The sequence below is a fragment of the Alternaria ethzedia genome (assembly GCF_023757985.1).
Source record: "Alternaria ethzedia strain BMP 0044 chromosome Unknown scaffold_5, whole genome shotgun sequence".
NCBI lineage: Eukaryota > Fungi > Ascomycota > Dothideomycetes > Pleosporales > Pleosporaceae > Alternaria > Alternaria ethzedia.
Window position 1 is genome coordinate 626137 of NW_026056198.1, and position 22505 is coordinate 648641.

At 52.3% G+C, this 22505-nt stretch overlaps 10 protein-coding genes across 10 annotated transcripts; 3 read left to right on the forward strand and 7 right to left on the reverse strand.

Annotated features, from left to right (window-relative positions):
* Window positions 1-1519: 1519 nt before the first annotated feature.
* Window positions 1520-1961, forward strand: J4E87_002938 (uncharacterized protein; the record flags this gene model as incomplete). Its single annotated transcript, XM_049374572.1, has 2 exons — window positions 1520-1766; window positions 1828-1961. The coding sequence occupies 2 exons, from the start codon at window positions 1520-1522 to the stop codon at window positions 1959-1961; spliced, it is 381 nt and encodes a 126-aa protein (XP_049235563.1).
* Window positions 1962-2143: 182 nt separating this feature from the next.
* Window positions 2144-3976, reverse strand: J4E87_002939 (uncharacterized protein; the record flags this gene model as incomplete). The annotated part of the gene is made up of 3 exons (XM_049374573.1): window positions 2144-3117; window positions 3170-3865; window positions 3916-3976. 3 exons carry the CDS (start codon window positions 3974-3976, stop codon window positions 2144-2146), a joined length of 1731 nt encoding a protein of 576 aa, XP_049235564.1.
* Window positions 3977-5105: 1129 nt separating this feature from the next.
* Window positions 5106-6458, reverse strand: J4E87_002940 (uncharacterized protein; the record flags this gene model as incomplete). Its single annotated transcript, XM_049374574.1, has 3 exons — window positions 5106-5221; window positions 5314-5918; window positions 5968-6458. The coding sequence occupies 3 exons, from the start codon at window positions 6456-6458 to the stop codon at window positions 5106-5108; spliced, it is 1212 nt and encodes a 403-aa protein (XP_049235565.1).
* Window positions 6459-7407: 949 nt separating this feature from the next.
* On the forward strand, window positions 7408-7773 carry J4E87_002941 (uncharacterized protein; the record flags this gene model as incomplete). The annotated part of the gene is made up of 4 exons (XM_049374575.1): window positions 7408-7433; window positions 7487-7539; window positions 7589-7651; window positions 7706-7773. The coding sequence occupies 4 exons, from the start codon at window positions 7408-7410 to the stop codon at window positions 7771-7773; spliced, it is 210 nt and encodes a 69-aa protein (XP_049235566.1).
* Window positions 7774-8188: 415 nt separating this feature from the next.
* On the reverse strand, window positions 8189-10473 carry J4E87_002942 (uncharacterized protein; the record flags this gene model as incomplete). The annotated part of the gene is made up of 5 exons (XM_049374576.1): window positions 8189-8391; window positions 8445-9213; window positions 9261-9458; window positions 9508-10235; window positions 10290-10473. The coding sequence occupies 5 exons, from the start codon at window positions 10471-10473 to the stop codon at window positions 8189-8191; spliced, it is 2082 nt and encodes a 693-aa protein (XP_049235567.1).
* Window positions 10474-10770: 297 nt separating this feature from the next.
* J4E87_002943 (uncharacterized protein) lies at window positions 10771-12219 on the reverse strand (the record flags this gene model as incomplete). Its single annotated transcript, XM_049374577.1, has 1 exon — window positions 10771-12219. One exon carries the CDS (start codon window positions 12217-12219, stop codon window positions 10771-10773), a length of 1449 nt encoding a protein of 482 aa, XP_049235568.1.
* A 664-nt stretch (window positions 12220-12883) lies between these two features.
* On the forward strand, window positions 12884-13773 carry RPS2 (40S ribosomal protein; the record flags this gene model as incomplete). Its single annotated transcript, XM_049374578.1, has 3 exons — window positions 12884-12997; window positions 13055-13128; window positions 13179-13773. The coding sequence occupies 3 exons, from the start codon at window positions 12884-12886 to the stop codon at window positions 13771-13773; spliced, it is 783 nt and encodes a 260-aa protein (XP_049235569.1).
* Window positions 13774-14204: 431 nt separating this feature from the next.
* On the reverse strand, window positions 14205-16523 carry J4E87_002945 (uncharacterized protein; the record flags this gene model as incomplete). Its single annotated transcript, XM_049374579.1, has 1 exon — window positions 14205-16523. One exon carries the CDS (start codon window positions 16521-16523, stop codon window positions 14205-14207), a length of 2319 nt encoding a protein of 772 aa, XP_049235570.1.
* An 894-nt stretch (window positions 16524-17417) lies between these two features.
* On the reverse strand, window positions 17418-18542 carry J4E87_002946 (uncharacterized protein; the record flags this gene model as incomplete). The annotated part of the gene is made up of 2 exons (XM_049374580.1): window positions 17418-18500; window positions 18534-18542. The coding sequence occupies 2 exons, from the start codon at window positions 18540-18542 to the stop codon at window positions 17418-17420; spliced, it is 1092 nt and encodes a 363-aa protein (XP_049235571.1).
* Window positions 18543-19123: 581 nt separating this feature from the next.
* Window positions 19124-20772, reverse strand: J4E87_002947 (uncharacterized protein; the record flags this gene model as incomplete). The annotated part of the gene is made up of 4 exons (XM_049374581.1): window positions 19124-20141; window positions 20188-20557; window positions 20605-20692; window positions 20752-20772. 4 exons carry the CDS (start codon window positions 20770-20772, stop codon window positions 19124-19126), a joined length of 1497 nt encoding a protein of 498 aa, XP_049235572.1.
* Between the last annotated feature and the right edge of the window lie 1733 nt (window positions 20773-22505).

A 22505-nucleotide genomic window follows, 5' to 3' on the forward strand; every position in this document is an offset into this window, starting at 1 on the left:
TGTCTTCTTATCACCCTGACACCACTTCGTCCACATCCTTGCACACATCTATCATCAGCACTTGCTCGCCCGAGGCTGGTTGTAGTAGGTATTCATGACGCTCTCTCATGGGACAGGTACCACGTTTAAACACTCCAGTCAAATTGGCCGGTGGGCGATATTGCAACTGGGCCGGCCCGGGCGTCGTCGTTCGTAAGAGGCGGGTGACAATGACGTAGTTTCGTGAGGTCACACCCCTAAGTTTTTATTTTGCTCAACCACCACCAGCAACATCGAATGCCTCTTCAATACGAACGCACAGTGCTGAAGAGGTCGTCAACGATCCGATGCGACGAGTTCGTAACAGTTGTACGATTTTCCTTGAATGATCAGTTCCAATGCTACTTCTATCGTTTAACATCAACCATCCACAAATTTGACCATTTTTAGAACTTTCAATCAACGACTGGTCCAACGGCTATTCCCTTGAGTGATTCGTGTTAGGCTTGGATGAAACGTCGCGACAGTCGCATAAGAAGGCTCCTACTGCGCGGAGTCAATGGCTGCTTAAGGCAATTGATAAATGCTCGAGAAAGGAAAACAAAGCAACAATACGAACGCATGAAGTCGAAGTGATCGACCGCTAGCATCCCGGTTCAGCGGCAACGGCCAGGTTGTCTTAACACAATGCTGGTCGGTTGTGGAATCGTCTCTTGGTGAGCCTCGCATCGTCATTATCAGCGCACGCACATATCAAACGCTACGATATCGTGCCGTGCCTGACTGGCGCTCGTGTTCTCGGCGTGAAAAGCTTGTTCCGGTTTGACGGCGCCACAGTAGCATTGTAGCTCGGAGATTTTCCTCTCCACTTCCTCTTCCATGCTTACGGGCGATTCATCCGGTGGGTGAAGACCTCGGGAAGCTCAGACTCTTTCCTCACCAAAACCACGAAGTCGAGATGGCGATAAGAAGTAAATGACCATCAGTAAGAAACCTGAACAATGCGCAAACTCATAATTAAGTCTTCAAAGGTTCTTGGAGTGTCAGATGTTAGTATCGTCGATACCTAGGTAACGGTCGCATGTTTTGACGTCAGCCTCATCTTACGACAAGACCAGAGCTTGTACCTTTCTAAAAATAAGTCAACTAACGCATCGAAAAGGAGAAGCGCAAAACCAGTGCGCTCGCGAGTATTGAGAACCCAGGGCTACAGTACCTCGGTGCCCTGTATGGGGAACATACGGACGATCAGTGCGAAAGAGGTAGGCAACTCCACACCGCTAGGTCCAGGATACACCTCGCATTACAACGTGAAAATAGATGCTTTCTGTAGCTCTCGTACTCGTACTCCGTAATCACGAGCAACGTGCATTTCGGTGGTACTCGGCAGCTACGGCTTTGCGTATATAATTTCGGTATTCCACTCAGCTAGACAGACATCATCAACAACATCCATCACTTCCTCGCCACTACTACTACTACTCCTACTACCGATATTCCCATCTACCAACCAACCACTCTCAACACCATCACCACCAAGATGCAGTTCACCACCGCCCTCCTCGCTCTCGTAGCCAGCACCGCCTCCGCCGCAGTCCTTCCCCGCGACAACCAAGGCCAGTGGAACGTCGAGATTACCGTCGGACCCGACGTTGGCCAAATCTACCTCCACGCCGAGTTCTCAAACGACCAGTACGCCGAGCTGAGGAACACCTGCGTCGAGGCTCAGGACCCTTACCTCCACGGCTGCGACCAGTTGACATTCGACTTCACCTACGACGGAAAGCGTACGTTTACATCTCCATATGCCAGTCTGATAGCTTCGAACTAACTTTTTTTGCCTTGTAGTCGTTACCCTTCAGGAGACTCTGCCCAGCGGTGTTGTCGTCTACGGAGAGGCTGCTATCGAGGTTACCACCGACATTGGTGGCGGCCGTAAGCGGGACGACATCGTCATCCCTGTTTCCCGCGCCGTCGTCTAAGCTGGATAGGTTTGGTGAGGATGTCCTTTTGGCATACTTTCGCGCTGCAGAGAGTAGTGTATATATTTTGATCGTAATGCTATTTATTGAGTCAACGGTGGTTGAGATCAGCATATCATGAACTTTATCACTATCTGAACTATGACTCGTCACAGTACGCCAGGTTCTAACCCTTACTTCTTTCAAACAGTAACAGTGTACTCCACAGCATTCCCTGGCTCCCTCGGATAAAACTCAATCATAAACGTCGTAGCCTGACCTGCCGCCCTAACAGCATCCAAAGCCGCAGCCTTGATAACAACACCCTGTGCAGTCCAATCCCACTGGTTACCATACGTCGCTCGACCCTGCTGTAGCACAGGTAGGTACTGAGTCCAGTCGTCCACCAGATACGTTCCATCGGCTTTGGTAGCCTTGATAGCTGCAGGTCTGTTCTGGCCAGACCATGTAATCGGGATGAGCAGGTCTTGGCCGGCTGCCGGCGCGGGTCCGGAGGTGCTGGACAGAACTGGTGTGGTGTACTGGAGAACGTTGACTTGCAGCGCAGCGCCGCGGTTGAAAGCCAAGGTCAGGTTTGCTAGGCTGCCAATGGGCGAGGTAGGCATGATGATCGATTTGAGGTATGCAGCTGAGAAGGTAATCTTCTCGCCTGAGACGGTGTAGTCCTTGCCTTTCGCTAGTTGTCTGCTTCCCTTGCTAATCTTGCTGAGGGTGTTTCCGTTGAACATGAAGCCTAGTGTAGCGTCTCCTACGGTCTCGTTCTTGCGGTGGTATATGTACGCAGAGCTAGATTGCGTTGTAGCAGAGCCGTCTGTAGTACTTTCCGGGAGCGCGTTCGGGATGCTTTTTACTGCATTGCGGTAGATGTCCAAGGCTACTTCGTCGCGCCAAACATGTGTTGCGCGGTCAAGGAAGTCGGCTCCGTTGTCCCAGAGTATAGTCGAAGTGTTGTATTTCGCTGCTGTGCGAAGGAAGAAGTCGAAGTATCGCCAGCGCGCTGCGGTCTCAGTAGCGACGGGTGATGCAGCCCATTCACCTATCACGAGAGGGATATCGGTGAAGTTGCCGCGGACGGCGGCGAGGTCGGCTTCGAGAGTAGCTTTGTCGGCGTCGGAGCCCCATGTAGTTTTTCCCCAGGCTTGGAAAACGTAGTCGTCTGTGGCATGATTAGTCAAGAATACTTCTGCAATAAGGTCGTTGTTACTTACAAGGTGAGTAGTAGTGATACTGAATGCCCCAGGGGTTCTTAAATTTCGGATCAGGCTTCTTAAACCACTGCGACGTCTTCACTCCATCTTCGCCAGCTCCAACGAGCGTAACAACACGCTTCGGATTGTGACCCCCAGCATCATTGATAGCCTTGAGAAAGATATCGTTGAGCCTGTTGACCTCAGCGCCATGCTCAGCCGTAGTACCTGGAATCTCATTGATCGTTTCAAAAGCAACCTTCTCGCTCTTACAAGCAAGCTTCTTGCCAATCTGCTCCCACAACTTTCCAAGCCTCTCCTCAACGGCCGTGACATTCGTGTTCGCTACTGTCAAATCGGCCCAAGTCCAAGAATCGTGGTGGACGTTGACAATGGCGTACAATCCGCGGTCTGTGACCATGTCAACGACATCTGATACACGCTGTAGCCATACGGCATCGACGGTCCAGTCGGGCGATTGAGAGGTGAAGTGGTACGCCCAGGTAATAGGAATTCGAATGCTCTTGAACCCAGCTCTTTTAGCATCGTCGAATGTGCTTCCTACAACAGGTGGGTTGTTCCAGCTGCCTTCAGTCTCCACGGCATCGAGCGTATTGCCAACATTCCACCCCGGATTCAGCTTTGCGAAGAAAGTGCCGGCTGAGATCGACGCGAACTTTGAACTCGAAGGGCACTTTACGCCAGTGCCGTTCGTCGCTGCCTTGTGTTAGCCAATAGTCCGCTGTCGAGACCATGGGGAAACGTACATTGAGCGACAGCAAAAGCGCTGTTTAGCAGCACTGCTGCGCTTGCGTAAGAGATTCTCATTGTGATACTTGAGAGCTCTGACCGACTGTTTCTCAGAGAGGCCAGGAATAAGTGCAAGATATACACTCTGTCCCATCTCTTTGGCGCAATTAACTCACCTCACATTTTCTTCCATATAGCCTGACCCACACTCCCCTCGCCACCTCTCTACAAGCCTCGCATGTTAATGAGGTTGTTACCCCAAGTTGTCGCCGCTTGCGGTTAGCGCGACAACCAAGCTTCCACTTTCATTTGCTTATATTGAAAAGCCGCCTTCTTACCCGGTTTTCCAGTGCGGAAGCAAAAGCATAGAAGGCGCCTGGAAGGAGATAGCGAGGTCGATTGAGAGAATTTCATTGGTCGTTGCTGTGTTTGGTAGAAACATCGCGTCCTAGCGATATTGTAAGCCCCAGTCTGGGTTCATGTGAGGTCCGCGCGGGCCTGACTCCAAATTAGCCTGGGAAGCGACATTTCTCCACCAAGGATTTTGGCACTCCTGTGATCACGGTTTGGTCTCCTGCCCTCAGGGTAAGTAGCTCACATGCGAACGCCGAAGACACTTATCTTCAAAAGTAGTAATACAGTTATTCCGTATCCAAACCGGCGTGAAAGCTGCTGACCGGGTGCAAAGTGCTCAAGTCACCATACGTGTGATCAGTGCATACACGCGCGACATTTCCGATACTCAAAAGGCAGACAAGACCCCCAGTAAAAGATCTAAGACAACGATGTATCAAAAGGTGGAGGCCTCCGAGTACCATCAACGTACAGTATGCCATTGGGGGAAACAAGAGAGAGAACTAGCAAAACAATTGAAGAAGAGATTGATTCCTGGAAGACGTCCCGACCGCCCTAAGAACGCCGAAAAAGAAGAGAAAGACCAGATACCAAGAAGGTCATTAACCCACTGTGTCGCATGAGACACGAAACGTTTTCAAGGAAAAACGCCGCATATGATCCTGTCCAAGGTCTTATCAGACATGTCGTCTGCGGAAGGACGGCCTCTCAACTCGCGTTGGCGTTTATACTCCTTCGCGGCAAAATGGCGTTCGTGCATCTTGCGATAATAGATTCTCCGGTCTTCTGACGAATCACGATGCGGCTTGCATAGCTCTCTTGGCACGTGGTATAGACGCTCGCGCTCGGAACCCTACTCGGGGCGGGGCCTCTTGGCACCGTGCGGGTTCTGCCAGCTGCCATCGTTGCCGCCTTGGTTGCCTTGGAAGAACCCTGGGTTGAATGCTGGGTTGCCGCCGAAGCCACCTCCTGTAGTCTCAGTGTTAGCGATCATCCAAGCGAAGGACCAAGAAGTATGGGGGTTAAGTCACTAGTCGGAGGATGAAAGTTTCTCGACGTACCCATTCCTCCCATCATGCCCATGTTGCCACCACCCATACCCATCATGTTGGCTCCCATGCCCATCATGTTACCGCCCATAGGCATGTTCATGCCACCCATGGGGTTCCCGCCCATAGGGTTCATGCCCATGTTGCCACCACGACCACGATTGCCCATGCCGCCGCGCATATTACCGCCCATCATACCACCGCGGTTGAAGCCGCCTCCGAAGTTGTTCATACCGCCCATAGGGTTGCCGAAGTTGCCCATTGGTGCTTGAGCCCCGTAGCCTCCCATGTTGCCGCCCATGTTACCACCAGCAGGAGAGAAGTTACGGTTATTTTGGTAGCCCATGCCTCCTCTGTTAAAGTTGCCACGGTTGTTGTTGTATCCGCCTCTGTTGTTATATCCACCTTGGTTGCCGTAGTTGCCGGAAGTAGCGCGATCGTTCCTACCCTTGTCGCGCGCGGGGACATCCTTTGGTAGTGTCTTAAACGGATTGACGTGTGGAGGACTGAAGATGGCGGTCGGCTTCTTCGTGTGGGCTTGGTCTCGGAAGAGGTTCTCGATCTGGTGCTTCAAAGCAGTGGCTGCTTGGGGTGAGTTCAAAAGAGCGAAGACTTGACTACGAGAGTGATTAGCCTGGTGTACCTCAAAGCCATAGAGTGACTAACCCTTTGCTCTTGCCGTTGACCTTGTGCTCATTGAAGGTTACCTCGACAAGTTCGTCTTCGCAACCACTCTGATTAGCCCATCCGCGGATGTCTTCTTCGCTGATCCACCAGTTTACGTCGTTGATCATAAGCGCTGCGGTCGCGCCGGGATCAGTCGGGCGATCATCGTCCTCACCCTGCTTGCGCTTTGTACCCTGTTGCTGAGGTGCTTGTTTGTGAACGTCGAGGCCAGCCGCACCCCCTGTGGATGCTATCTGTTGGGTGCTCTGGTCATGATGGCCATCCCCGTTTGTTGCGTCCTCTGTGGACTCTTTGATCGCTTGATCGCCGTTTTCCGCCTTCGTGGTATCCGGTGCGTTGTTTGATGTCGCAGCGTTCGCATCTGTGTTGGGAGTGTTGGCGTCGGTTACGGTGGTGTCTTGCTGCGCGGTCGAGTCTTGGTAGGAGTCATCGCCGTAGATGTCGATATCGAAGTTGTCGTCGTCAGCCATGTCTGCTGTGGTATGTCAAGTCAACTGCAGTAAGCGATGAGGTTTGTTCCGGTATTCTTTCTTTAATTCGCTTTTAGGTACTTGATGTGCTAGTATCAATAGCCAAAGTACATGCAATTCTGTGATTGGCATACAAATCAGCATGATGAGATAGAGGGGTGATAAAAGAAAGTATGCGTTGGCCGTCCGTTGCAATGCGAAAGCGAGAGAAGAGACAAACAGCGTAGAGTGTAAGGCCATACGTACAGTGCCGCTGTCGGCGCGTGGTGACAAGGTCCAGAAAGACAGCTCAGTGCAAGACGGGGTAGTCCGATCGCCCCTGGCAGATGCGGAGATGTAAAAGGTACAGGATGTGGTGTGAGAGATGTGTGTGTGAAGCCTCAGCCTGCCTCCTGCGCTTGCTATTGCTAGCTTCCAGTACAGTGTGCGCGAAGCGAAGTTGCTGTATACAATGTCCCTTCGAATTGATGCGGCGCTGAATCGTGCGCTACCAGGAATAAGAAGAAATGGAGAGCAACGAGGACGAGCTCGAGTCAAATGCCAAACACGTTCCCCTTCAACCCTTGACTCTGCGCGTGAGTCGACGTAAGCAAGCGGGTCGCGGTCGCGTGTCTCGTGGGCGGCTCTGTTGCGTAGTGAGTGACTGCGTTGAGTGACAAACCTGGGGAAGTGGGTAGAGTCGACTTGTCGGCGCGAGCACGAGTGATGGTGAGCGACAGACGACGACGCGGATGCGATAGCTCGAAGTTAGCGTCGCCGCTTAGCGTGCTTGGCGCAACACCTACCCCTGTCGGGTTTCTCCGCAAGGCCAGATTGCGTCCGTCTGGTAATTTGGCAGCTGCTACCCTGAGTTCGCGACTACTCCGACAACCCGCGATACATTCAACTCGACAATTCACTCACGACAGCTCCACCCACCCCACAAATCAACAGTCACGTATCAGTCGCCATGGAGAACGTCAAGGAATTCGCTGAGTAAGCCCGACGGCAATCGCACGATGAGAGAGCAATGGCTAACCTCCGCGCAGTATGCCCGCTGAGTTCCTCCGGGAGGGTACTCTGTTCATGAACCGCTGCACCAGTACGACCGCTTCTCCAAGCCGATGACGACGCATCTAACACAACCGCAGAGCCCGACAAGAAGGAGTTCATCAGGATATCGCAAGCAGTAGGAATCGGTTTCCTGATCATGGGTTAGTGACAGGTCGCATATACGCCCCATATCCATCAGACTGACCATCTTGCAGGAGTCATCGGCTACGTCGTCAAGCTGGTCCACATCCCCGTAAACAACATCCTCGTCGGCGGCTCATAGACGCTACTACGCCACAACACATCGATTCTCTTCCCTTTGCATCTTCGACCACGACACCGGTCCGTTCATCATATCATCTTGTATTAGGGGCATTGGGAGTGGAAAGACCGGCCTTTACCTTGTGGGCTCCATAGAGGACATATGGCATACTCAAAATGGCTGTATAGTACGGAGGTTTGGTCAGCGGGAGTTTGATTATATCCAAATTTAGGCATGCGCAACATTCACGTTGATGGAGCTTGCGGACCATATGACGTGATGTAAACTGAATCGTGCGCCAGAGTCGACTGATCCAGAACCGAAAGTCTCCGCGTATATACAATAACCTCCTAAACTCCTTCCTAGATCCCTATATACAATGCCTACGTTCGCCCGTTCATCGGAAGTCTGGTAGGGTCAGCTGATGCAGGAGCTTTCACTCCTCATTCATCATGTCTTCGTACCACATAGGATGCCTTCTCGTCCTGCCTTCGGTATTGTAGAGCCGCTCGTCATGATGCAACATGTGATTGACCCGCCTTCCAATCTTCGGCTCCGCCTCATCTTCTTCAAGGCCGTCATTCCATGTGTGGACCGTGCAAGTTCCCTGTGAGGTTCCCCAGCCATTCCATGAAGTCGCTAGCGACGGTCAGCAAAAGAACCGAGAAAATACAGAATATATAGATGCTTACCAGCAATCATGGGCGCATTTGGATGCCAGCTTGCATCCCGAACACAGGTCTGCCATCTGCCTTCATTCCTACCCCAGTGATCGTACATGCCAGAGAGAAGATCTGTTTCACGTGGCCTTGAGTTTCTGGTCGCTTTGAGAACATCGACTTTTCCAGCAAGTGTCGCATCCAGGTTCCAGATGTAGACCGATCCATCGTAGCTGCCGGAGTAGACATATCGCGAGTCTGTGCTACCGGGTGGTGAGAAGTGGCATCGGATAAGCGTCTTCAAGACCTTGTGCCCTCGGAAGGTGACAAGCGAGCAGTCGTGTGGATGTGGGCGGTAGTCATCGAAGTCGTACGCGTTGGATCGGTACTCAAAGCGGTTGGTGTATGCGTTGGGATCAATGCGATCGGCCTTCTCTTTTGACATCATTTTCCTCAGATCCCAAAGCTTAGCGGTTTGGTCCTTGCCGTTGCTAAGTACGTATCGCCCATCACCCTTGCTGTCGACATACGTTAGTCCCTCGGTGTGGCCGAGGAAAACACCAGCTTCTCGGCCATCGCCCATGCTTCTTCGGTCCCAGACCTTGAGTGTAGTATCGTCTGAACCAGAGTAGAGAATATGAGGCGAATTAGTGTCACCAAAGCAGACCGCATTCACGTCGTCCTGATGACCGGGGATGCGCAGTACAGACTGACGACGCTCTATGTCATACACATAGACAGAGCTGTCTCCTGTTCCCGCTACAATCTCACGTCCATCGCCAGAAAACCTTATCGACCAAATCTGGAACGGTCAGTTGCGAAGTCGAATAGGATGTGTGACTATCTTACACCAAAGTATCCGCGGAATCCACGCGGGGCCGGTCGACCCAGATCTGAAAAGTCGAGGTAATGGGGCTCAGAATCGTCACTGGGGTCCGTGTGTGCTAGCGCGACGATACTTCGAATCGAGCTGTATGCCAGGAAACGGTTGTCTGGACTTAATGAAGCATCTGTGATAGTCCATTGGCCGCCATCATATCTCACTGTCTACGACAGGTCAGTTTTGCAGGGCTTCAAATCCAAGGATGTTACTTGCCTTGTAATACTTCCAGTCATATGGATTTGACGTGTCGTACATGCGCACTTTGAAGTCCTGAGCGCATGAGAAGAAGAAATTACCATCGTCAGAGAATTGTCCCGAATAACATCGCGCATTGTAGTGTATGATGGTGTCCGCCACAGACTCGGGTATCATGTCTTGCCTCAACAGCTTCGTGGAATTCTTCTGGCGACCATCACCACCGATGCCTAGCTCACGTCGCATGATGTTGTATGCTAGCCTCTTTTTCCTCTGGAGAGTATCCTCTGGTCGTGGGTTCGTTCCGAAATTACCTCCTTGCATCAGTTCCTGGCCTTCTTCACTGGGCACCTTTTCAAACAAGTCTCTGCCTCGTGGCCCTCGCCTTCTGCCAGAAGACCTTGTACCAATAGGATCATAGCCGGTACCTGCATTGCTGTCCTCTTCATCTTCCTGCTCGTCATCGTCAAACCTGTGTCGCCGAAGCCCGGATCGAGGAATTAAATCGGTGGCAAATATCCGCCCTAATCCGGCATGCCCAAGCAACTGCATTATCTGCTCACGTGTAATCATGACTGGCTGCCGAGGATCGTCTGGATCTTCGTCCCCGTCCTCGTCTTCTTCTTCGTCCTCGTCATCATCATCCTCGTCCTCGTCCTCTTCTTCGTCGTCATCTTCGTCGTTATCGTCGGTGTATTCGAATGCGATCTCCACTCCGCTGAGGTTACTCAATCGTTCGGCAGCATCTTGTGACAATGTCAGTAAATAGTTCATGAGCCATACAAGGCAGATCAATATACCATGAAAGCTCAAATCGCCTTCACCGTCCTCATTGTCGTCGGTCCCCTCTTCTGCGGGCACAAAGTCCATGTCGTCATCATCATCTTCAGTATCGCGCCAGAACGGGTCGTTTGGATCGTAAACAATGGTTCTTGCGGTGTCCTCCTCGGTAGGTGGGCTAGTCGGGGCGTGTGAAGAACTCATACTTGCGAGAAGCTGTCCAGCAGATGTCGCAAGTTGTACCGAGGTGATTATGATGGTGATGCTCGTAACGGGCGGGAGCTTTGTTAGTAGTGACGGTAATAAGGCGGGCTATCTCCGTTTTCCCCACTCTTATCGATAGATTGAGCCACGCAGCACGGCTGTTCACATGACGACACGTTACTGGCATGAGCAAGTAGAAGGGTATGTCTTGCATGGCGATTCATTGATTAAAAAGCGTGGGTAAACAAAAGGGTATTTAATCTCGAAGAACAGCGCGACAATAACCCCGCGTGGAGCTCAATCAGTATCTGTATCCTGATGCGAAATCATGAGTTCGGGATCCGGATCATCATCTTCAGAGTCAAAGTACGTTTGTCTAGGCGACGCAGCCTTCTTCGGCGGGGACCGACTGATCCTGATCGCAGATCCCGTCATCTCCTCTGGTTCCCTAGCCTCAAAACCATCATGACCTATCAACGGTTCTGTAGCTCGTTCCTTGCCCTTTCGTTTCAACCCAAGAGTCTCTTCTAACATATTCTTGCCTTGATTGAACGCTTCCAGCTCGGCACCGATAGCGCAAACCAGGAGGTTCCAACTTCGCGACGACGCAAATTCTAGCTTCTCTTCGAGGTAGGCAATTATTGTATCCATTTGCTCGAGAAGCTTATTGGGATCTGGGGAGCTTTTCTGTGCCGTGGGCCGCATAGAGTCTTGTAGGGTTGTCTCGTAGTCTGCCACCCTTTTCATGACGTCGGTCCATAGTACTGCGCCCTCGTCAAGCGCACCGCGATCTCTGTCGACCTCTTCGCACCTCTCAGCTAGCCTTGTGTACTCGTCTTGCCAGTATTCGCGCGCCATTTCGAGTGTTCTTCGCTTCGCGGGTAGTGTGAGGAACGGAGAGGACGACATTGGTACGTGGTCCGCGTTTGGAGGTCGGGCAAGGAAGTTTGAAACCTCCCGATCTAACAGTGACAGCGATGTCTTGTACGATGCCAGTTTTGCTTCCACAGAGTTTTCCGTATCAGCCAGCTCGTCCAAGACTCGCCGGTGTTGTCTCTTCAGCGCCCATAGTTCTTCTTCCTTCTGTCGAATCTCCTGTTCTAGCTTCGAAGCTTCCGTTTGTAAGGTTTGTGCTCTTGCGCCAGCGTCTTCTCTTTCTATATCCCTGATCTTCTTCGCGAGCCGTACACGCTTCTGGCTCCACGCATCGGTCTTCTCCACTGTGCTTTGCAGTTTCCTCAGATCCTCATCTAAGAGGTCTAGTTCCTCGGCCTTGATACTGGCGAGTTGCCTTATCCGCTTAGATATGCCTTGCCTTGCTGTGTTTAGTCCCACTTTCTTGCTCCGTGTTGCGCTGTGGCCGTTTCCGCTGTCCTCGCCTCGGTCACTGGACCGAACACTGCTAACAGTTGGTGTGGTGCTTCCATTCGATCCGCGACCGTCTCCTGCGCGAAGGCTGCCCATCAGGCCATCAGATTGTGCGTCAAGTAGCTCTTGCAGCTGTTGTTCGAGATGTCTGGCTCGCCGTTGCAAAGCTAGTAGGTCGTCGGGAACGCGCGGCGGCGGAGAAAGACTGGATCTTGGGGCGTGCCATAGTACGGAGGAAGTTACAGGCGGTGGTATTCGAGGAGAAGGCGGAGAGTTGTAAAGTGGTAGTTCGTGTTCGCGCGCGTGAGGGTCTTCGAAGGACTTTCTGAATCGCCGCGGCGGTGAGAGCGAGCCGAGGACCGAATTAAAGATAGACATTACGATTAACCATAAGACTCCTGTGCGCTCTATGGTATGTTTGAAGAGGCGTTGGTGAGAAGTAGTTGTGTATGTGGTAGCGTTGGTGCCTCGCGCATGTGAACGAGTCAGGCGCGCTCCGCAAGCTCTTAGTCAGCCACGTCATCTTAAACAGCTTGGGAGCATGAGACACGCGATATTCATGGACAGAACGATCAAGCAGAACACGGGATGCGATTAGTCTTGAGGGTTTTCGGGAGGAGGAACAGCGCTGGCAAGCTAGAGACGTATCGTCGTGCTTGCGAGGTTCTTGTGAAGTATCCTGGCAAACGACTTTCGAATGTTGCATTCTGGGGTATGAAAGACTCTATCGATACAGAGAGGTAACCACTTAGCTAAATGCAGCTGTACAGCCTCCAAGAATTGCGCCTTGCAGTCGTGGTGATCACCCGTGGATTATTCACTTGGGCATACCATATGCAGCCTGGTTGCGCCAAGCCACATGCGGCTAGCGTCATCCACGACCTAAGCGAGCATTTCAATATCGAAAGTTGCAAGTGCGACCGCGACAACAGCACGCACTAACTCCCAGGAACTCCAAATCGTACGCTCTTCCACCTCTCCTCACCCTCTCAGCCGTCGCTAATCGCAACTCCAGCAGCCGTATACCCCACCAACATACATCATGGCTGACGCTCCTGCCCCCGCTCGCGGCGGATTCGGTTCTCGTGGAGACCGCGGTGGTGACCGTGGACGTGGTCGCGGACGTGGCCGTGGCCGCCGTGGCGGAAAGACCGAAGTACGCATACAAAATATCTTGGAGGCATAAAGCGCGGGAAATTGACAATTGGCATAGGAGAAGGAATGGCAGCCCGTCACCAAGCTCGGCCGTCTCGTAAAGGCCGGCAAGATCAAGAGCATGGAGGAGATGTACGTTCTGAGGCGACAATGGGGTGGGAATATTTACTGACTGTGGACAGCTACCTCCACTCTCTCCCCATCAAGGAGTACCAGGTCGTCGACTTCTTCCTTCCCAAGCTCAAGGACGAGGTCATGAAGATCAAGCCCGTCCAGAAGCAGACCCGTGCCGGTCAGCGTACCCGCTTCAAGGCCATCGTCGTCATCGGTGACTCCGAGGGTCACATCGGTCTCGGTATCAAGACCTCCAAGGAAGTCGCAACTGCCATCCGCGCCGCCATCATCATCGCCAAGCTCTCCGTCGTCCCCATCCGAAGAGGTTACTGGGGTACCAACCTTGGTGAGCCTCACTCGCTCCCCACCAAGGAGAGCGGAAAGTGCGGTTCCGTCACTGTCCGTCTCATTCCCGCTCCCCGTGGTACCGGCCTTGTCGCATCGCCCGCCGTCAAGCGTCTCTTGCAATTGGCTGGTGTTGCCGACATCTACACTGCCTCTTCCGGTTCCACCAAGACCCTTGAGAACACCCTGAAGGCTACCTTCGTCGCCGTCGCACACACCTACGGTTTCCTCACCCCCAACCTGTGGGCGGAGAAGAAGCTCACACCATCCCCGCTTGAGGAGTACAGCGACATCCTCCGCGAGGGTAAGAGGTACTAGAGGGTGTTTCTGCATGGGTTCTTTTTAGCATTCAGGGTTATGGCGCGGGGTATTACATTCAGGACCTCACGTATGTATCCAACGATAGTGCTGGGTACACCGGCATGAAAATGAACAACTTTCAATGATGACCTTGAAGTCATGACACTCCGTGTGGTTTGTCTTGCGGAAGCGTATACTTTGAAGTGACGGCAGTATGTCAACGTGCTACCGCATTGTTCATGTATATGTGATCAGAAGTTTTGCGAATCACCAGAGGATTCTGATAAGCAATTTCATTAGACGTTCAAGGTACTCTGAACTATCATGAGAAAGTCTGGACCCGCGGAAACGGTACTAATATTATACAAGAAGAGAATCTATACCACAAGTATCTTGTTGCCATTGAAAGCTCGAAGATAACTACAGTGCTATCGCCACGATGCAACAAACTACGACTGCAACAGCAGCATGTCCTTCCCATGCAACACAAACTGTCCAGGCCACAATGAGCTGGTCATGTCGTTGACCTGGTGTAACGCGTGGTTCACCAGAGCCGGCCCAGCCAGTTTGACGTAGGGCATGTTCTCCAGTGAAAGAAGCATGCAGCCAGTCGGAGGAGGAGGCGGCACTATACTTTGGTTCTTTAGAGTTATCGAGTCCATGCCACTGGGGTAACAGCGTGCGTTGACTCCAAACGCTCCTAGCATATTGTTGACTTGTTCCAGTGCGCTGTATACCAGAGCTGGACCGAATGTGTTCTCGTACTTGAGGGGGTCGAGACCGTAGGGTTGACGGGCTTGTTGAGGTGCCAACAATTGAGCTTGGGGTGGTGTTGGCGCGGCCATGACAGATTTCTGCTGGTATGTCTGTGTGACTGGTACTGCTGTGGCTCTTGTGGGTGCTGGCGTAGACCCACTCGGGGTGGCGTTGAAACTTCTCACGTCGGCATAGCTATGCTGGCCTGCTTTCGCTGCTTTGATACGCCTCACGAGATCGTTAATCAACTGTCTTTGCTTCCTCGAAATATTGACCCGCATCCAAGGAGGGAGTTGGCCTAGAATGTCGACTTTCTCCTTATGACCACTCAATATCAGCGCTGTCTTTGTTTCTATTTCTCTGATTTTATTTAGCTCGAGCTGTATCGGTTGGCGCTTGCCAAAGCGTGGTATGCAGAGTTCAAAAAGGTCGATATACTCGGGAGCTGAGACCGGAGCTTGCGAGGTCGGACCTTGTGTTGCTATTGATGCGGTCGGTGGCTGTCGTACACTTGGTGAATTGGACTGAGCTGGCGTCAGAGGGGGTTGGGGAGCTGGTGGGATCACAGCTGAGTTGCTTGGTGCATCGTCAACGGGCTCAGTCTTGATTACTGGCTCTCTATCGACGATGTCTTGACCAACAATTGACCGTTCTGGCGTCTCTTCAGGTTCAGAGACCATGCTTTGATCCTGGCTATCCCTCATGTTGTCATTGATAAGCGCCCATTCGTATCTGTCATAAGGGCTGGGAAGTATTTGAGGAACTGCCGTACGGCGGTCACCTATGGACTCGCGACTGTTCGTGGTACGCATGCGTTTCGCTGAGCGCTCATCCTGAAATCCCGATGGTCCCTCGTTCTCTTCCTCGACATGTCGACGTTTCCCTGAGTTGACGTTTGCTGCATATGCGGAGAACGGCGTAGTGAAACCCGACGCTTGTGTTAGTGTTGCAGCTGGGACGTCTGCGTATCTGCTAGTAAGGAATCCTCCTGGGCGTATAGCTCTGTGGCTTGTAAAGGACTCATTCGATTGGTTAGAGGTCGACGGGGCTGGAATTGACGACTGAGCGATGTCGGTTTGTGATGGGAGTGCTTCAGATGCCGATAGGTTTGGGATGAATTTGATGTTAGGTTCCGTATTCGTAGGCACCGATGAGGCGTGGCCAGGACGAATCCGAATCTCTCTACGGATGGAGCCATCGGGGCGGAACGATGATGGAACGTAGCATGTGCCGGTCGCGGAGATTGTTAGATTATCTACAGGAAGCGTCGAGTTCTGGCTGGCATAATAGAAAGCCGGCGTAGCTGAGTAAACCGCGTGAGTGTCTTCCGTCGCTCGTGAAGTGGCAGTCTCCTGTACAGCAGCAGTCTCCTGTACAGCGACAGCCTCTTCTGAAGCGACAGCATCTCGCAGAGACGCAGACATCTCAGCCGCTGGCTCTCCACTTGCAACTTCTGCCACCGTCCCGTCTGGGTGAGTGTAAGAGATGACTTGCTGTGGCACTTCCATCTCACCCAACGAGACGCGACTCTCGTCTTCCTGAGTGTGAGAGACGACGTGTTGCGGCATCCCCATCTCACCCAACTCGACGTGACTTTCGTCCGTGTTGTCCAGATCTTGTAACATTTGTGCTTCGTCGGCAGCACTGAATTCGGGATGTGGTGGTGTCGATGTCGGAGGTGCATCTATGATCGAGGCGATTGACATCGGGTCTGGCGTGGCTTCCTGTGCCGCGTCGAAGAAGCCCCCGCTCTTTCTCGATTGCGCGCGCGTGGACCGTCGCAGGGGAGTCGCAGCCTTCGCGGGCGAAGCTTTGGCAGGAGCGCTCTTCTTGGACTTTGCTGCAGCACGGCGCGGGGTGTTGCGCAACGGCTTCTTCGAGGTCTCAACCTCGTCCTCCGCGCCCTCGGCATTGACGTTGTCTGATGCCATTGGCATGACATTTTCTTTACCAATTCCTTCCTCTGCGCCCGGCGTTCCTGCCGCAGTGCTGCCTCTGAGCCAGCGCATCATGACGTGTGTTGTAGGCGATTGCCGAATGTAAGTCGAGGTGGAAGGTGCGACCGCTGGACGTTCGGAAAGGGCACCGGAAGCGGGAAGTCGATGGAATTGCTTTTTTGATTTCGCTATCCGTTGCAGTACCTCTTGCGATCTTGCGCGCGTCACTCAGAGTGGGCGGATGACAGTGCTTGACATGTGCGATAAGTTGCGAACGGTGGGTTGCGGATGCGCGTTGTGCCCTGTTGAACTTCGGTCGCGAGTGCAACGCGCTAGCAGCTCCCCGACTGTGAGGTGTCCTGCAAATGTCGAGAAAATTCACGGGAATGATGTTCGAATCGATTTTCTATTGATAACATTTGTTGACCTTGAGCTCACTACAAGGTCTGATTTTCTTTGGATGGTATCTATAACCCCGAAATGGTCACAGCGACAAATCGCTTTCCCCTGGGTTGTGCGGGGACGATGACGTTGGGTATTTATGCTGCATGCGCGTTGCGCCGCCACACATGGTCCGGTGTTTCTGACACAAACTGCAATGCCTACGTAGATCGGCCATCCACAAAGGTTACATGTGAGAAGGAAGTCGAAGGGTCGCTGAAGTGCTGATAGTGCTCCGTTGTCAGAGTTCATGTAGACGGTCATCAAGAGCTTCTCCCCCAGCGACACACGAGACCTATAGCGACACAGCCAAGAAAGCAGTTGAGATATTTCAGTAGATTCAATGTTACATCGAACAGAGACTACATAGGTACAACAATGAAACTATAAAGAGTGCTTGACAGAGACCACGAGTCTACCTGCACAAAATCCAGAGAGCCACCTCCTAGTACTAGTAACACAAGAAAGCCATTTTGGCTACAGATTCCCCAAAAAAATACAAAACATCCAACAGCACCGCGATTGCATCTACGATTCCACCAACCGCAACTCCTTTCCACACAGAGTAAACTTCAGCCCCCTACTAGCAAGCAAGTTGGACGCCGCTTGAGCAACAGCAGCCCCAGACTCGTCATTCAGCATCAGCATGCCCAAAAGCTTCTCAACCTTGAATCCCTGCTCTGCGGATACCGACGGCGACTTCGCAGTCCTCGCCCGACAATTCTTGATCTTCCTGCCCTTAGGAGTCGAGAGTGGGTTGGCTTTCACACCCTGAGCATTAAATTGAGTCTGAGCGTCCTTCATCCTCTTCTGCAATTCGCCGATGCGGCGATTCTGTTCGGGCTTGAGACTAAACGTGTAGGAATCAGGCGGGTTATTCGGCATTGCCTTGATCTCGGAAAGGATGTCGAAAGACTTTGCGCCATGGTTGAAGACCCAGTCGATTCTAGTTTGGATCTTGCTGAGGTACTCGAGTTCAAAAGGTTTGAGGTTGACTTTTGTGCATGTCTTGATGATTTCGGTTATGTCGTTCTCGGGTGCGCGGTGCATAGGAGGGGTTTCTGTGTGGGAGCTGGAGGGCTCCAACTTGATGCGAGGAACGCCGGTGCCGGAGACTGAGGAGGATGGCTCGGCTTTGATGCGCTTGTTTGTTGGTGATCCTGTACAGAAAGAATCATCTTCGAGGAGTCTCTTGGATGCCAGACGGTTCAATGCCGCTGGAGACGGGTCGGCCTGGATCTCTGGTTGGGCGTATCTGCTAGACGCCATGGAGTTCTGGGTGATCTGAGCTGCCGTCGTCTGAGCAGCTGGGGCAGTCGCTGCCTGAGTAGTTGGAACCGGTGTCGAAAAAGCTGACCCAAGAGCTGGTACAGCCTGACCGACAGTGCCGTTGTTCCCTTGTAGTACCCAGTTCGTGGTGCGTGTGGTTGCATCCATAGTACCTACGGTGCTCTCTCGTTCTTGTTGGAGATACTCCTCTTGCTTGATGTTATAAGGTTCAGGAGTCTGCTCCATCTTGACGTTGCTCGGGCCTGGCGGAAACGGTGCAGCTGACATCGTTGGACTCGGTCCGGGAGTTAAGGTTTGCTTTTGGTCGAGGCCCGCCTCCGACTTGATGTAGACATGGCTTTGATCGTACGAAACGTGCGCCATCGTAGTTGTGAATGAGCTAATGGTGACAAAGTCTGAACTGGGTGTTTGGCCTGTTCTTAACGTGCTTTGGCGTGGATGTGGCGGAGAGGGGTAAACGGCCGAAAGTGATGCTATCAGGGATGTGTGTCGGAAATGGCACCGGTAGGTAAGGATCGTCGAAGGAAGGAATGTGAAATCGACGATGCGATTAGTTGTTTGAAATGCCGTCGTTGCAAGATCACTCGATGCTATTAATCTTATGGAGAATTGAAAAGAAAAGCAAACAAAATACTCGATAGGTACCTACTAAACGGCCGCAAGGACAGGATCGCACAGGCACGCGTTGCGCTGGGCTACGCGTTACGCTAAACTCCAAAGTCGCGAACATGACACGCTAGCGGCTCCCTTCGACAGTTCTTTTCGCAACGTGCACGGCACATTCCTTCCCAAGAATTCTGACGAATGGTTCTGCACTGCGGTATCTGTCGAGATCTAAGCACAAACCTCCTCATGATCTGTGGTCGTTGTCAGGCATATGTGGAAATGAAGCTACGTGTGGCGGGGCTTCTCGACCCCTCGGCGTAAATCAGTGTATTGATCCTCTACTCTCCTTGGAGCGGCTGGCCATTACCGCCCATTGTGATCGTCTTTGTGACAATGTATTCATCGATACCAAGATGGCTTCCCTCTCGTCCAAAGCCAGACTCTTTCACGCCTCCGAAAGGTGCAGCAGCATCGGAGATGAGACCGGTATTAACACCAACCATGCCAACCTCCAGAGCTTCAGCTACCCTGTAAACTCTTTGAATGTCTTTGCTGAAGAAGTAGCCCGCAAGTCCTACGTCAGCTGCATTGGCGAGCTTGACAACGTCGGCTTCGGTGTCGAATGGGAAGAGTCCGGCAACAGGGCCAAAGGTCTCATCTTTGGCGAGCTGCATGTCCTTGGTCATGTCGCGCAGGACGGTGGGTTGGTAAAAGTTCTCACCAAGATCAGGTAGCTTTTGTCCACCGAACAGGACCTTGGCGCCGTTCTTGACGGCATCCTGGACGTGGGCGTCCACCTTGTCGACGGCACGGTCATGGATGAGAGGCCCGTGTGTAGTGCCCTCTTCGTAGCCGCCACCAACCTTGAAGCTCTTGACCTTTTCGGTGAACTTTGTGCAGAACTCATCATAAATGCCGGACTGAACATAAATTCTGTTGGCGCATACGCAAGTTTGGCCTGAAGATCGGAACTTGGATGTGATAGCTCCGGTCACGGCTGTCTCCAGGTCGGCGTCGTCGAAGACGATGAAGGGTGCGTTTCCACCGAGCTCGAACGAGAGCTTCTTGAGTGTATCCGACGACTGCTTCATCAGAAGCTTGCCGACACCGGTCGATCCTGTGAATGACACTTTCTTGACAGTCTTGCTCGATGTGATTGTCTCGCCGACTTCAGGTGTGTTTTTAAGTGCGGTAACGAAGTTGACGACACCCTTGGGAATTCCAGCTCGGTGCGCAAGCTCGGCGAGAGCAGCCGCTGTAAAAGGCGTCTCGCCGGGAGACTTTGCGACGACGGTGCAACCAGCTGCCAGAGCCGGTCCAATCTTTCTCGTGATCATAGCTGCGGGGAAGTTCCATCTGACGGCATTAGCCATAATCCTTCCGAATCAAGTGCGAGACTTACGGTGTGATCAATCCAACAACACCAACAGGCTCCTTGATTGTGAACACTCGGTTACCAGCAACGGTCGCCGGAATGGTGGCTCCGTACATGCGCGGTGCCTCTTCTGCGAACCACTCGTAGAAGCTCGCAGCGTAGTTGACCTCTCCCTTAGCGTCTGCCATGGGCTTTCCGTTCTCCCAGGTTATGAGCTTCGCCAGATCATCCGCATTATCCATCATCAATTGGTACCATTTCCGTAGGAGCCGTGAGCGCTCGCGACCGGTGAGTTTGCGGAAGGAAGGGAGTGCGGCGGCTGCTGCTGCGATGGCGGCTTCGGTGTCTGCGCGGTCCATCTCAGGCATGGTGCCTATGACCTTGCCTGTTGCTGGGTCTGCTGCGTGTTAGAGGGTCTCTGGACGATTGGTGGAACAGGCCTACCATTGACCTCAAAGGTCTTGCCTGACTTTGCATCTATCCATTCTCCGTTGACATATGTCTGGTTCTTCAAGAGAGACTTGTCGTTGAGCTGTATGCGATCAGTAGCTGGTCGTTGCGGATGATCGTGCAAACGAAGTAGGAACATACTGGTGGTACTGAATGGCCCATATTTGCGTATGCTCGAGAGACAATTGATGGTAAGGATCTCTTCTGAAAGTGACTTCTGTAAGCTTGTTGACGTCCGAGAGATCGAGTTGCTGTCACAATAGAGCGCATGGCGTCTGGAAGTGGGTGTGAAGATCGATTATAAACTACCGCGAACTCGGCCACTCTAAAGGCGGCACGCGTGGGAATAAAGATAGCTTAGCCCACCTGAAGACGTCAATCTCTCGTAGACTAATATTCAGATAGGTTTGGCGGAGCTTTGGGAGCCTATGACGTTGGGCAGAGCTATGGCCAAACTGCGGGGTTCGGCTTCTTCTGGTGGATGCGGACAGGCACGGAGGCAGCTCCGCAGTGCTCAATGACAACGTAAGAATAATGAGCTTTGTATCAAGGAGCTTTCAATTGAGGAATCTGCATGCGAGATTCCAGTAACTTTTGCAATTCCTTCAAGGAAGGGTGACATGCTAGGCAGAGTGTTCGCGTATATGGCGTATACAGCGTCAACAGCGTGTACTTTGTTCGGAGATAGAGCGTTGCGACATTAGTGAAGCACGTCGGCCATACTTGGGTGAGCCGGACTAGACGAGGGTGGTTATTCATTGACTGGAAGAGGTGCTGGTATCGAAAGTGGTTGAGATGTTTCCTCCTCAAGATCGTGGGGCTTGTTCGGCGCTGGCATCTAGCGACTGTTGAGATGGGCCCTGGCGATGCACGAGTGTGGAGGCTGCAAGACCACACCAATATTCCACCGGGCGGCGCATAAGATCGCATTGATCAAATTACATCTAACGACGATTGTCTTCAAATTCCAGTACAAAAAGCTCAAATAGCTGTTTGTTTGCAGATGGCCTAAGTCTAGTCGATGTTCGCGGCTACATGGAGCAACCACCCGACAACCTTGGAAGGTACGAAGGCACCCACCCTAACATGCCCACGGGCACCTAGAACCCACAAACACAACAATTGTTCGATGAAAACAATTGCCTCCCGCAAAGAATTATCAACATGTAAGTTGCGCTGTTTGAGAATGTTGTCGGTCACCGCGGGAGTATGGACGTGTTCCGACGACCACAACAACAGTCGTGTATGAAATATCTACAACGAAACAACTATCCAATGTCTGCAAATGCAAACTAATTCCAGACTTGTGCGTCATGAGTTGATTGCTCAGGGGTGGCGTTGAACTGGGTCGCTCCAGCACGTGGTGCACGTGCATAGTTCGCTCTTCCCCACACATGGCAGCGAGCTCTAAACGCGTTAAGCTTTTAGAGCCGCATGTCGATCATGCAGGAACCGACAGCAGCAAGAGCTACAAGTCGAAAAGAAAGGGCTCAAATAGCAGTCCAAGACGTGGTGGAAGACTCCCGAAAAGCTGCGGAATTTGCTCACTAGATATGAACTCGACTTTTGCTGTGCATTTTGACACATTTTGTATTGTTGAAAGTCGAGAAATAAAGGCGTTCGCTATTGTTGTGGTTGTGCATCTAAAAAGTGTTCCTTGCTCTGAATTCGGGTTGGGGTTTAGCGCGCTTAGGATTGGACGGGCCTTCGCGATCGCACCCCAACACCACACGCCCCTCGACCACGTCTGTCTATCTCGACTATTTCGCTTCTCAGTGTCATTTATCAGGACACTGGTTCTGTTTGAAGCCGCTTTCTTTGAGTTCTGCGTCGTCTTGACCGGTGCATCGCGCGCTCGACATCGTTCCCACATTCACAACAACACGACGCCCAGG